This window comes from Ursus arctos, unplaced genomic scaffold (genome assembly GCF_023065955.2).
Source record: "Ursus arctos isolate Adak ecotype North America unplaced genomic scaffold, UrsArc2.0 scaffold_24, whole genome shotgun sequence".
In the NCBI taxonomy this organism is placed as follows: Eukaryota; Metazoa; Chordata; class Mammalia; order Carnivora; family Ursidae; genus Ursus; species Ursus arctos.
The window spans coordinates 32,397,357-32,412,386 of NW_026622919.1; the positions used below are offsets into that span (position 1 = coordinate 32,397,357).

Consider the following 15,030-nt stretch of genomic DNA (forward strand, 5'->3'; position numbering starts at 1 on the left):
CCAAGAGTTTCCTTATATTAAAAGCCTTACCAAGTCTTCACATTTATGGAGCCCTCTCACAATTCCGTTTTGAATACTACACTGTTCATTGAAGGCTATCATAGGCTTGAAATCATCTGGATTGATACAAGGTAAATGTAACATATCTAATAATTATTGTTCTCTGGACTCACAATTATTGGACGTAGTAAGGAAACATTTTAAACATCCCTCAAAAACCCAGTCTATTCGGGGTATATTTCTGGAGATCATAATCCAAAAACAAGTGAAAAAAACAGCTCTTCTAATATGCAGATGGAAATTTTAGGCATGTTCTAAAATTACCGTGATTGTTCCATAGTGGATTTTTTTAAAATGCACTTCCTTCAGTGGAATGGAGATGACTTTCCAGTGCTAATGAAAATACTAATGTAAAAAAAGTGCATATGAAGAGTTAAAATGGTTTCTGAAAAACATTTTCAGGTAAACTATTTTATAATTTTGTATATTTATTTTTATGTAGGCTCCATGCCCAATGTGGGGCTTGAAATCATGACCCCAAGATCAAGAGTCATCTACTCTACTAACCTAGTCTGCCAGGTGCCCCTCTAAGTTTATTTTATAATTTTTAATGTCTTTGTAAACTAAGTCAAATGACTACTTGAACTATATATTAAGTTTTTCTAATCCCGAAGAATTTATATTAACAGGGCCAAAGTTCTTTTGAAATTGAGATAAAGTTCATATAACTTAAAATTAGCCATTTTGAAGTGAACAATTTAATGGTATTTAATACATTCACAACGTTGTACAACCATCACCTGTATCTAGTTCCGAAACATTTTCATTGCCCCGAATTCATTCAGCAGTATCTCATTCCCACCCCCCCTCCCATCCCCTGCAACCACTAAAATGCTCTCTCTTTATGGATTTACCTATCAGGGAAATCATATAATAGGTGACCTTTTTTGTCTAACTTTTACTAAGCCTAATGTTTGAGGTTCATCCATGTTACAGTATGTATGCGTACTTCATTCCTTAATGGCTGAATAATACGCCATTGAATAGATATACTACATTTTGTTTGTCCTTTCATTAGTTGATGGACATTTGGGTTCTTTCCACCCATTTGCTATTATGAATGAATGGTGCTGCTATGAACATTAAAGTTTTTGTTCGAATAACTGTTTTCAGTTCTTTTGGATATATACCTAGGAGTGGGATTGCCGGGTCATATGGTTTAGAACTGTTTTAATTTTTCGAAGGATTGCCCAACTGTTTTTCGTAGCAGCTGCACCATTTTACATCCCTACCAGCAGTGTATGAGAGTTCTAGTTTTTCCACATTCTGATACTAGTCAAAAGCTCTTTTGAGTGTCCAGGGAATAGTTTACTTGCTAAAGTGAATACCCTATTTGGGCACATAGGGTATTTTTAGTTCTGTTCTCTCCCAAGTTTGTAGCTCTGTCCTCCCTTAAATTGTGTGTCCTGCTTCAGGTTGTATTTCTGTTTCTTCTGAGACATTGTGTATACTCCCACATATATTTGGGCTAGGCATGCATTCTTGTAACCTCAAGGCACCCTTGTAATTGCTATGGGCTTGTTACACACTGAGTAGAGGAGGCCATACCACATTTATTGTAGAATTCTCTGTATTAGTGTAGTGTCTGGCATACAGTAGCTGCTCATTAATTGTTTAAATGTGTGATTATTGGAAAAAATACTGTAGAACTAGGAAGAAATCTTGAGGAAATAAAAGGGTTTTTTTCTACTGGAACTGGAAGAAAACTTCAGAAAACTGTTGGCATCATCTGTGGCATATAAAGAAAACTTGATATGAGTAGAAAGACCCATGGAGATAAAAGGCTGCAGTAATAGAATATATACAGAAGCAGTTGATCCTGGACACAAGAGAATTGCCCCTGTGGAAATCAGCAATGTGGAAGATTAACTTGAATTTTTTGAAGATTTTGAATTTAGAGAGAAATCTCAGAATTAAAACAAGAGGAGGTGTGACAGAATAGGTTACGAATCTAACAACTATAGAAACAAAAATAATTGGAATGGAAGCTTTTTTTCAGACAATGAAAGAAAATGTAACTGATAGAAGGAAGAAGCAAGATTTAAAGGGTTCAGTGTTTGAGACAGGCCTGGGGAAGTTTTAGTACCATGAATTTAAAAACAAAAAAAATCTGCAAGCATCCAGAGCATACCCTGTCCCTGACCAAAAAGTCAAGGTGGTCTTATGTTTTTTAATTTTGAATGTCAGACAGTGAAGCAGTATCTATAGAGCTTGGGGATGGAAAGTTTTTTCCACTTTTTAGAAGACTTGAGCTACAAATTGTACACTCAAAACCCTCTGAGCCTAAAACTTGTTATTTTCCCTATAGGTTGTTACCTTAGTAGTAATGAAATTTGTAGCTTAACACAAAGTAAAGAAAGGCAGTTTCACACAAAAGTAGTAGGTTATAAAATATTGAATTGATGTTAAGTTGCCAAATAATAGATGGTCAGTAGATATTAGAAAATAAATCCTGGTCATTTAGTCATTTTAACGTTTCAGACTTCCTGAATTTGTTAATATTAAATGATTTTGAGAAAGCTTGTAACTTCTTGCTGTTAATTCATTCACTCTGTTGAACTTGGAATTTTTGGCATATAGGTTCACAAGGAAATATTTCAGTGACTGAAATGTAAAAAAATGGTTCTGGTCTTGTAACTTCTAGTACCTACGTGCTGATTATGCTTTAAATGATTGCTCCAAGTAGAAAAATTAGCAATAACTGCGTAATGTCTAATTTCCTAGCAGGTCTGTCGGTATAGGGTAGAAAAAGACATGTCTGTGCAGCAGTAGTAGCAGTTACAGGGTTGAGCTGAATCACTGGGCTCCCACTTAAAAATACTTTTTGGGAAGTTGTGTCATAGAATTAAGTTTCTTTGTAACCTTTACAGTTTTAATAGTAAGGAAACTGACCAGATGTTGTAGTTACTTATACCAGGAAACCAAGCCTTTGGTGTCTGCCTCTGGACAGTCATATCATCCTTTAATGTTTTTTATGTTAAGTCAGCACAATCTTGAACCCTCAAAGTAAGCCTCATTTCTAGTTGTTTGAGAAGAATGTTTGGATAAACTATGACTTTTCGCCCGTCCCCCTACCCCTGACACGCATATGTACACACCTATAATCAGTCATGGCTTTGGTAGCATTCACTTGTTTTGTGCCAGCTGAATGGCATTTATGCAGAAAAGGGCATAACTTTGGAGAGTCTGCAAGATTTGGGGCATAAAAATTTCCTTATAGTCCCCTGCAGCTTGATCAAAATCAGTGTGTGACATTTCATCTAATTATTGGATTGTTTTTTAAGAATGAGTCAAATTTAAAGTTTTTAAATTTTCCAGTCAGTAGTTGGCTACAAGTAGGAAAAATGCTCTTGAGTTTCCTGATAATCTGCCAAAGCTAATAGTCTTACAGTCCAACTCTGGTTCCTTCTTGAATGTAGTACTTAATTTTGGAGGGAGTGACCAGAGTTGCATTCTCCTAAGAGACAGTGATTGCCTCAGAAGCTAACATGGAGTAGAAACAAAGGGTCAGCAAGAGTTAAAGGCATTTTTACTTGCTTGAAATGTGTGGAGCACACAAAACAATGGCCAGTATCCTGTTGATGGAAGAACTAAAGGAATCCTGCATTCTCAGCATTTTTCTTCATTTCCTGTAGAAGCCAGAAACTGCAGCTTTTATTTGACATTCTGCTGGTTTCATAGCTAGTTTCAAGGGCTCCATGAAGTGACTGCTGTCAGCACTTTTTGTCACTGTGATTGATACTAGTGAAGGTAGAGGATGTTTAGGGACTTTTAAAGGAAATTATGCTGAGTGAAATACTTGGGATAGGAAGTTAACCAAATCTTTAGGCACTTAACTTCAAAATAAGTGCATTGAGTGATATCCAAGTATCAGCAGGTCTCTCTCAAATTATTGATTTCTTAACTGTAGTGGTAACATCTATTATCTTTATCAAGATGCAAGATTCATTTACAGAAAAGGTCACTGAAATAGGGTTATTTACATAGACCACTTACAGAATAGTCTCATCTGAAATGTAGTAGCTCATACATACTTCCTTTCCATTCTAACTATCAGATGAAACAAGGAGGAAGGATCTGAAAAGTGTAAAGCCAAGCACTAATTGTGAAGCACAAGTTCTTAGTAATGCTGTCATAAACACAAGTTTTACGGTATTTTGATTTTCAGCTGATACAGCTGGTAAATGAGTCCTGTTCTGAGTTTGCTAGTCGTTCAATAGGAAGCAATCTCCCTGAGTATGCTTCTAAAGAAGGCTGTTTCAGTGAATGTTCCTATTTGATCAAATGTGACAATTGCTGGTTGAAATTAGTAGGCTTAAAGCAAGACTAATATTCCTTTAATTATATGATGTTTGTAGGCACAAACAATTGTGATTGCTGAGACTGCTAACAGAGAGTCTCCTCTTCAGTCCAAGAATTAGGCATTGAAAAATAGCATGGTTTTACTTGGTTGTATTGTCTTCTGCTAGCATTTTCTTCCTTTTTTAATAAATGTATACCATTGGGTTACATATGTCCATAGTCCATTTAGTCCCTTTAACAATATTTTCATAGGCTGATCACTAATGTATTCTTTTTTTTTTTTTTTTAAGATTTTATTTATTTATTCAACAGAGAGAGAGACAGCCAGCGAGAGAGGGAACACAAGCAGGGGGAGTGGGAGAGGAAGAAGCAGGCTCATAGCGGAGGAGCCTGATGTGGGGCTCGATCCCGTAACGCTGGGATCACGCCCTGAGCCGAAGGCAGACGCTTAACCACTGTGCCACCGAGGCGCTCCAGGCCTCTTTTTTTTCATGTTCTTTGAATAATTTGCATCTTATTACATCTGCACTTCCTCAGTCTTTTATAACCCTGGGCCTTCGCTATTTGAAAGTCTAGTGATTTCTTGAGGGGAAAGAGGCACCCAGATTGAGGAGTTTTTCTTGGTTCTCACTTCTGCTAGTATTGAACTTTGCAGATTTTTTCCCCCCAAGCCTCCTGTGGCTGTCTGGACTCTGAAACTTGCAAGTTCTTTTTCCTGCTTCTCCTTGTCTTATTTGAAATTCTTGTGTAACTTTATCAACTGTTCTTCATGTTTTGCTGGAGTTTAATGTTAAAGAAATTTTCCTTTTCTGTTTGTTAGACTCCCAAGAAAATGTCTGAAAACAATGCTTTTCATTAGTTGTATGTTTTGTGCTTTCCAATACAGTAGACACATGTGACTCTTGAGTACTTGAAATGGGACTAGTGTGACTGAGGAACTGAATATTAGATTTTATTGACTTAAAATTGAATAGCTGCATGTGACCAGTGGCCACTATCTTGGACAGTATAAGTGCAGCGAACCTCTTAGTTCTGATTGGGCAGACATCCGGTATACAACTCCTTTACAGAGCGTAACTCTTACACTTGAATTATATCACTCTTTGGTTTGATTATCGTCTTTACCATTTGAAAGTTGTATTGTTCCTCCCTGCCCTACAGGTAAATTGCCTAGTAAAAATCTATTCCTCACAATTTAATTTTCAGTTTCTGTAACCTTATAAGACAGAATTTAATCCTTTTTAAAAACTTAAAAAAAATAAATTTGCAAGCTTTCATGTAAGACTAGGGAGAGCTATATCCCAGTCATTTAGATTTTTGATATTTTGCAATATTTGCTTTTTTTCTTTTAAACATTTTAGAGAAATTCAAGCTATCATGCACTTTAACTTCTGGTTTTTTTTTTTTAAAGATTTTATGTATTTGACAGAGAGCACAAGCAGGGGGAGCGGCAGAGGGGGAGGGAGAAGCAGACTCCCCACTGGGCAGGGAGCCCAGCATGGGGCTCAATCCCAGGACCCTGAGATCATAACCAGCGCCAAAGTCAGTCCCTTAACTGACTGAGCCACCCAGGCACACCTCTTCTCTTTTGTAATAAGTATCTTGGGAAATAGTGTGAGACTCTGTAAATATCTGTCTTATATAACGACACTACAGTTACCTAAGGGAGGAAGTTTCATCCATAAATTTTAGTATCCATTGATGAGTCTTCCCTGAATCAATTATTGTAATACTTGCAGAAGACTGACTTTTTAAAAATTTCATTGGTCTTTTATATTTTTTATTTATACTGGTGTTGACTCCTGATTTCATAAACCTCCTTTAATGTATAATTGTCCTGAAAAGTAATTAGCAGTGTATGTATAGCAAAAGAAGTGCTATCTTTCGGTGTAAGGTGATTGTCACCTCTGTAACATTAGTTAGACATATTGAAGACAAAAAGATGGAAGAGGGTTTCACTCCTTAAGAAAGTTCTTTTATTTGAAGAGCTTAAAGTTTAGTTGGATAAATTGACCTGGAATTGTACGGTATTGGATGATTGGGAAACTCTGGTTTTGGAAAGGTATGGTATAGGTTTGTGTGGTCTTTGAACCAGGTGCCTTAAACTTTTCTGCACGTTGAGGAGAGAAATTCTATGCTTGGTTTACCTTTTACCTTCTTTTTTAGTCTTGAGCTCTTTAGGGCAAAGAGAATTTTTGATGATACTGACCTTATGCCATCTGTTTGCATTAGCTTTCCCAGCTTGCTTCCTCAGCAAAGGTGTTAGAGGCATATTTGCCAAGTTTGTTAGAAAATCTTAATGATGTTCCATGGTGCACCTAAAAATACGAATTAAAATAAAACAGGGTTACTTAGCATGAAAATGTTATGTAGTTTTGGAGATTCTGGTCTCTACCTAACTTTAGTCAAATTAAAGAACAGAATTGAAGGTTTTTAAGTGTAATTCCCTATTTTTTTTAAGGCATTTCACAGTGTCTGAGTAAGTTAAGCACCCAGAGACCACTAATCTATTATCAGTAGTCAAAAGATATTCACACCCAGTGTTTCGAGCAACCTGTAGGACAGCTGAATTAAGCAGATAGTAAAATGTAAATACAAAAAAAGCTGATTTTGAGCTGGCCTAAGTACTGATGTGTTGTGTGTACTAACAGTATCGATTGAGCCTTTACTATGTGTCGGACATTGTTCTAAGTGCTCTGCATTAAATCCTCACAATTCTGGGATCTCAGATGTTTCAGAAGAGGAAACAGATACACAGATTACTGATTTCCCCATGATCATTTATGTGGCAAAACCGGGACTAAACCCAGACATTTTTTTCTTATGAAAAATCCACAGAACCAACCAATTTTGGATGGCACTTGTACTTTATAATCAAAGTTATAAATTTTAAACTAATTGTCTACTTGAATGAAGAACCTTCTGTGTTCTCTAGATAATGGGGAATCTGAAATACTATGTCACACTACAAAAATTAAGAATGTAGTGTTTTTTCCCCATAGGCATGTTAATCCAAATTGGGGTGAGAAGGAAAAAGAAACATTTTTGTATTCTTTTTTTTTTTTTTTTTAAGATTTTATTTATTTGAGCGAGAGAGCACAAGTAGGGGCAGAGGGAGAGGGAGAAGCAGACTCCCCACTGAGCAGGGAGCCTGACGCAGGACTTGATCCCAAGGCCCCGAGATCACGACCCTAGCCGAAGGCAGGCACTTAACCAACTGAGCCACACAGGTGCCCCATTTTTGTGTTATTTCTAACATGTAACCCCAGGACTCTCTAGAGTTTTGAGTTGGCTGATTAACAGTAAATTTGTTTACTGAAACATTTTGGAAACTAAACTAGGCGTAAGTGTCAAGTCCTGCAGTAGTGCCACTTACGGACCAGGACCCAAAATGTAGTTTGGAAATCAAATGAATTGCAACATTCGAGTTGGTTTTCTTTCAAAAGGGAGCAGTTGATAATTTGTATGGTTTTGTGCATGTGCTATTAGTGTTGTTTCTTTTTTTAAGGGAGGATGAAATCCTCCCTTAAAGTATACTTTGGATATACAAAGCTGTCTTTAAATGGAAAAGCATCTAATTGCTGGGGGGAGAGAGGTATTACTGGAAACATAGGTGGTTGACTTTTCATAGTATACCCTTTTGTACTGTTTGAATACTTTGCCATATGCATGTAATAACTATTCAAAAAAATAAGTAACCCCTTTTCTTGGACCTGAGTTTATTGATTCCATATTTTTTTTTAATTTATAATCAAAAAAAATTTTTTTGAAGTCAAAATTTTACTGAAAATTTCCAAGCATATAGCAAAACAGAATATCCCCAGCTTCAATAGTAGCAACATTTTGCCAATTGAGACTATAAAAAATGTAGCCAGAATTTGGATATTATTGTGTATTCTCTAAAAATAGCTGTTAAGCTTGGAGACTCTTTTATGTCCTCTGAGTTTGTTAGTGGTTTGTTGCACAGCTTCTGTGGTAGATAGTTCCTATACCATCAGACTTTTATAATTGACTAAGAATTTTTTATGGTTAGTTTATGCTGTTGAAAATAATACCTTTTTAAAAAACATTGTTGCATTTTAAGTTTTTATCTGTACAGATATTAGTAAACATAGTTATCTATAATAACCCTTTTATATGATCTATTTTAAGGATGTACCTAAGTCAAAACTGCTGTTAATGATTGTGTCTTGTCCTTTTACTGTGTGTTGGGGAATGTTTCCCTTTTGAATATGTCGTAGGAAAATACAGGAAGAATTGGTGAGTGTTCTGAGCGCTTACACTGAACAGTATCACTAGTAAGGAAAGAAAAATCTCACTGACCTTATTTGAAGAAGTGGAATCAAGTATAACTTTGTTAGCTGATAGGAATATGTCACTTGAAGTTCCTGTCACTTACCCTAACAACTGGGAGAAGCTTTTTAGGAGGGAGCAATTTCTTGTGTAGTAGTGTAAATGGGGATTACTTAAGTATGCTTTTTAAAATGTTTAATCGTGTGGAATTGGTGAGAGTGTGACACTTGCCTCTTGTTTAATTTTGTTTTTTAAATACAGCATGTATGTCTATTTCATGTGGAGTATTTTGAATAGCACTAGTACATTCTTGGTAGAGAAGATCAAAAATATATATGCATAGCTTTCTTGGTAGAATGTGTAAATGAAGAATGAGAAAAGAATGTAAGATTATATAGATTGCAAGGAGTGCAAGAACCCCACCCATTTGTAACCAAATCTGCTTTTTCTGCAAATAAAACAGCCCTGAGTCTGAAGGTCGGTGCTAACTGTTGACAACATGCTTTTTTGACTGATTTATTTGGGGACCTAGTCGGGTATAAGAAAGAAAGTTTTTTTGATTTTTCTTTTTTTCTTCTTCTCTCTTTCCTAATAGTTTTCTTTTCTTATAGTTGTACCTGCCTCTGAGGAATAATTTGGGATTCAGTTAGCTACTATTTGACTAACACTTAATTTTTACTCTTTCTCAACATTGTAGGACTTAAGCTTGTCTTATGTGAATGTTTGGTATAGTGACTTAGAAACATAGAACTCTTATTTTACAAAACAGTTAAGAAGATAATGTGTTGCTTTTACACATAGAGTTCTAGGTGATCTGGGAGCCATTGGAATTTATTCTCCACAACTATTAGAAAGGTAACTGGATTAGATTTACAAGAGTTTGAGGACTGTCCACTCAGAAAAATAGATGTATATACCTCTGAAACTAGGTGGACAACTTGGCCTCCGGAAGCCCACCCACAGTCCCTTTATATGTGGTTGGAGACCTCTTTATCTTCCTTCATTAATTCTGGACCTAAAAGTTACTATAAAGTTAAAGTCAGGAAGAAATGAAAATTAATATTTTATAAAGTTTTATTGTAACCAAATTTATTATAAATTACTTATCTCACGCTTGTATACTTGCCTTGCATTGCAGGGTATACTTGAGTTTGTAAAGCCAGTTAATCTTCTCTTTTATTACCATGTTTGTATTAATAGTTAAACAATTGCTTGACTCCTTGCCGTGGTATTCAGTACCTAAGTTACTGTAACTACACATTATAACTGGTTGTGCTTGCAGTCATTGAGGTATAAGAGGAAAGTGAAAGTGAAGTGCAGTCTCTTAATCTTATGTTGTATTTTATTCAGATCCTGGCCTGGTTATAATTAGTCCTATTAGAATTTGACAGAAGAATTTAGATAAAATACAGTTAACTTTGGCTCAGCCAGTCCATAAGAAAGTAATGACAGTCGTGGTCTCTGAGGAGGGAATCTGGGTGACTCAGGCAGAAGGAAGACTTGTTCCACCAGCACTTTTTCATTTTTATTTGTGTTTTGTTCCATGTGAACTTATTATACATTGGAGAAAAGAAAAAAACACTAGTCTGGTCAAGGCTAATAAAACCTTCTGGTAATTTTTTAGTGGGACTTAATCTGTCATACTATATTTAGTCACCCAGAATATTAATGACCCAGTCTGGTAGAGCCCTCCTTCTAGCAAGTGCCTTTTTATCTTACACACTTAATGGGTTTTCAGACACCTACTATCTTTAGATCCTCCTTATTTAGCAAATATTTTAATATCTTTTGAGTATACAAAGCAAATCTGATTCCATCATTTTCCTTGTTAAAACCTTTAAGTACCTTCCTTTGCCTATAGAAGACATTCAGGATTCTTAACTGCGGTACATTTAGCTCATCAGTCTGGCCCTTGCTTGCCTTTAAAACCTTAATTCTTTTTTTCTGCAAGCCTTTCATAAGTGTGTACTCCCAGTGTTAACAGAAGTACTTGTATTTTCCTTAGCAGATTACCCTTTCACATCTCTAGGCCCTAGTATCTGTTCTTCTTTCTGTTGTTCATTCTCTTGTCTACCTTCCTTGAAAACATTCCCTTAGCTGTGGGCCTTTGACAAGGTCCCTCTTACATATCTTCGTTTTGGTATTTTTTGCAAAGCATTGCTAATTGTTTACTTGTCTGTCTGCTTTTGTTAGTATGAGTTCCTTTAGATAAGAACTCTGAAATTTTAAATCTTTTTATGGTGAATTTTCAGTTTCCTGAAGTACAATGCATGTGAGCAAGTGACCGCTAAATATTAAAGGGGTTAAGGGAGGTTAAATCAAGAAACATGGGTGACCTCAGATGCCCTGAGCCACAAAGACTAGCTCTTAGGTGTAGCTCATTCCTTTACTCTTTTATGTACTTGTTCTGCCTCTTAATTTTAACTACTAGTTAATCTCTAGTCAAAACTACAAGGTTATAACAAGATAATTGAATGCCGTATATGTTGGAAGAATAAAAGAGCCATCATTTGGCTATCAATTGCCTCATTTGAATGAATATAATGGAGTTGTCACTGTTGACCTTAAAGCATTAATGGTTAAAGGAGGATGTGTAATGATGACAATACATGAATGTCAAGTCTTTCTGATTCACTTTGTAACATGATTTATTATGTTTTTGTTTTTTCCCCCAGCTCCAGAACCTGGGTATAAACCCAGCAAACATTGGCTTCAGTACCCTAACTATGGAGTCAGACAAATTCATCTGCATTAGAGAGAAAGTAGGAGAGCAGGCCCAGGTGGTAATCATTGATATGAATGACCCAAGTAATCCAATTCGAAGACCAATTTCAGCAGACAGCGCCATCATGAATCCGGCTAGCAAAGTAATTGCATTGAAAGGTATAAAAGATTGTGGGGATTTATTTCTTTCTTTTTTTCCCCTATGTTAATTTATTCAGATACAGTAATTAGGATTTACCTTTTTTAGTATGTTGATTAAATTTGGTTAAATCTGCAAAATTAAATCTATTACTAAATTTGATTTTAACTGCTTTCACAACTTGGCATGTTTCTGTGAAATGTCTTGCTTTCTACTCAGCATAGACTATTTGGAAAAATTTTAAGTTTTGAATTGAACGAATTTACATTTTATACCTCCAGTGTGACAAGACTGCTAAAAATATAACTCCATGTACAGAAGACAAGAAATTAGTGATTCATATTCTGGAATAAAATATACTTAATATTAGTACTTAAACATTGCAGAATTTTGTTATGAAGATAAACTTAACATTTATGCTGTGCCTTTTTTATACTTCAGGTGTGTGTTTCATTTAGATTATCAAGTTCTAAAAATGCCTTGAATTGGGTGACTGCCTGGCTCAGTGGGTAGAACATACTACTCTTGATCTCAGGGTCATGAGTCCAAGCCCCACCACGTTGGGTGTGGAGCCTATTTTTTAAAAAATGTCTTAAATTTATACTGATTGTTAAAAGTGTGTATATATTTAGATGGACATTAAAGCTTTGGGATCAAGGGTGTTAGAGTTTATTCAGACTAACTTTTTCTCACAGTAGGGAACTGTACAACCTGACAATCTAAGCAGTTCCAAGAAGCTCATACTGTCTGGGAGCCTATATTAGTTTTTTTCCTTTGAACTGTAGAGTGAGAATGTAATTGACCCTTTAAAACAGAAGTTTGTGGGAGGACTAGGTGACAAGCTGGCTGACTCTAAAAAAGGCATTTAATTGTCTGTATTTTGCTTTGTTTTTCTTCTTGGTAGTAGGAGGAGGAGTTCAGGTTCCTAGTAATTTCTTGATAAATTCGTGGGTGAGTTGTTAAAGATGCTGAGATTTTTAAACAGATTTTGCTTCACATAATTTAAACTTTGTATTTGGTAGTGATACTGATCGGAAATTAAATGCAGGGTTGGAGGCAAGCATAGTCAAATAACTATGTCACCATTACATATCCAAGATAGGAGTTGTTGATCTCGTCTTAAGGAAAGACGGTCCAGCTTTCACCTGGGACCACATGTTTTATGACAGCAAGCTTCTTGTGTCTGTTAAACAATACATGTATTATACTTTAAAGTATTAAGCTCCCTTCAGCCTCCTTAAAGAATTTAGATTCAGATGCTTAGCAACTCTCACACCGCTCTATTAAAAGGCCATCGTTTTATTTTTCTCACAATTCTTTTCTATTTTTAATGTTATTGTTATCTTATCACATTTCTTAATGCTTTCTTATGTGTGCAGATGGTGAGTTATCTTAAATTAGATTGTATTAGTTATTGTCCTGTTATATAAAAAGAATAAATTGAAAAGATGTTCAGAGCATTATAATAATAGCATTATAGAGTTGTGCCTGTATGTCTATGTTACAGAGTTAAGCTGTCATCTTACCCTTCTGCCCAAATCACCCTACATACATACACTCCAACCCCTTTTGTGTAAAAATAAATAAATAAAAGTCTGTTAACTAGGGGCTGGGAAAGGCAGCAAAGGAAAGTCAGTCATTCCCAAATATTGCTTCCCTCTGAAGCCAATTTTAAACCCTTTGCTTCTTTTTATAAACAGGACTATAACTTTAACAATTGTTCAAGTCTGGTTGTGGTTTACATATTGTGTGGGATGGGAATAGCATTGTTTTATGGAAGAAGTTTTTACACATGTGTAAGAAGGGTCATGGTACAAAGCTGTATGTTTTGTGTCCCATTCTGCCAGCTCTCCCTCCCCTCCCGCTATCCTAACAGTTTTTGTTTTTTCAAGAGCCAGATTCTCTGTGGCTCAGGAATGGAGTTTTCCTTAGTCTCTAAGGACTAATCTGGATTAGCTAGCCTTGAGATTGCTGTGGGCTTTGACTCTGTTAATTTAGACCAAATCACTTTTTGTTCTGATGGATTTAAAATTACAAGTATAAGCCTTTGCATCTGACTCCGTGAACTCTTAACAACACTCGAGGCAAATTTCATCCTCTTTTACTAAGTGTTTGCTGTCGTAATTGGATGAAGCTTGAATTTTGTTTGTATCTCCAGCATATTAACAGCATCTGAAACTGTCCTTCTTTGTCTCCTTTTTTTCCAGCACCTCTACCTTTTCCTTTGTATCTTAAACCAATGAGATGTAGCATGTACTTCTCTTATGTGCTTGGTACAAGGCAGAGTTGAAGTAGATCCTCCTCCAAAAGGCAGTTTCCACAAGACTTGGTTGGATGGGGGATGACTGCCTTTGAAAGTAGACATTTTCCCTGTGTGTTTGTATGAGATTTGCTTTGTTCTGTGTACCTACAACTAACTTAGTTTATGCATAAACATTCTCAGTTATCAGCATGAAGGCTACAACCTTATTTATCATCACTGTTAAGTCTTCAGACTCATTTTCAGTTGGGATTTAGAATTCTATAGAAGTCATACTATTTATTTTAAAATGTCTTTAGTAGAGATAATGAGATTTGAGTAGAGGTAATTGCTTCAGCTGTAGAGATAGATTGTTGGCGTAGTTTCAGCTATCTCTTCAAAGGTTGCTGCTCTATCAGTGTGACTTCTGTAGTTGGTTATTAGTCTCCTGATAGAGCCATTTTATTTTGAAGTTACAGGTCTTGTTACAGAGATAGTCTAGCTAGATAATTTATCCTGAACTTTGCTTTCTTAATGATTCATAATTCTTAATTTTGTTTTTAGCTGGGAAAACTCTTCAGATATTTAACATTGAAATGAAAAGTAAAATGAAGGCCCATACCATGACTGATGATGTCACCTTCTGGAAGTGGATCTCTTTGAATACGGTTGCTCTTGTTACGGATAATGCAGTTTATCATTGGAGTATGGAAGGAGAGTCCCAGCCAGTAAAAATGTTTGATCGCCATTCTAGCCTTGCAGGGTGCCAGATTATCAATTATCGTACAGATGCAAAGCAAAAGTGGTTACTTCTGACTGGCATATCTGCACAGGTAACAATTTTCTAGGTGTTTAATAAAAGGTATAGAGAATTAATGTGAGCAGAATGTAGTATATTTTGAAATTACATCTTCTGTATTTAGTCCTGGTGAATCAGACTTATTTTGAAAGCCTTTTTTTTGTTTCTTTTTTAAGAAATAAAGCTTGCTAGCTTAATGGCTTTATACTGACATACATTTTCAGAATACTCTTACCAAGTGATTCTTTTTTTTTCAAGATACTGTAAAGAAATGGTTGTTTTTGAGGCACATATTAAATATTCATATTAATCTTTAATAAGATAATGTTGGAGCCAAATTTTAAATTAAGAGGTATCAAATCTACATTGAGAGACTAAATTTACAAAGAATTATAAATCCTGCCAAAGGTGATATAAAGCATTTTAATTATTTTATTGGTTGATGACTCTTGGGAGCCATAGATTAATTGGGTC

The 15,030-nt window shown here is 35.7% G+C and overlaps 1 protein-coding gene across 2 annotated transcripts in view; it reads left to right on the forward strand.

The window, feature by feature from the left end:
- CLTC (clathrin heavy chain) overlaps nucleotides 1-15,030 on the forward strand; it is a 59,684-nt gene that overhangs the window by 8,039 nt on the left and 36,615 nt on the right. For both annotated transcript variants that reach the window (XM_026517470.4, XM_026517471.4), the window contains exons 2-3: nucleotides 11,331-11,538; nucleotides 14,322-14,590. In XM_026517470.4, coding sequence (XP_026373255.1) covers nucleotides 11,331-11,538; nucleotides 14,322-14,590 — 477 coding nt within the window. The remainder of the gene's footprint in view (nucleotides 1-11,330; nucleotides 11,539-14,321; nucleotides 14,591-15,030) is intronic.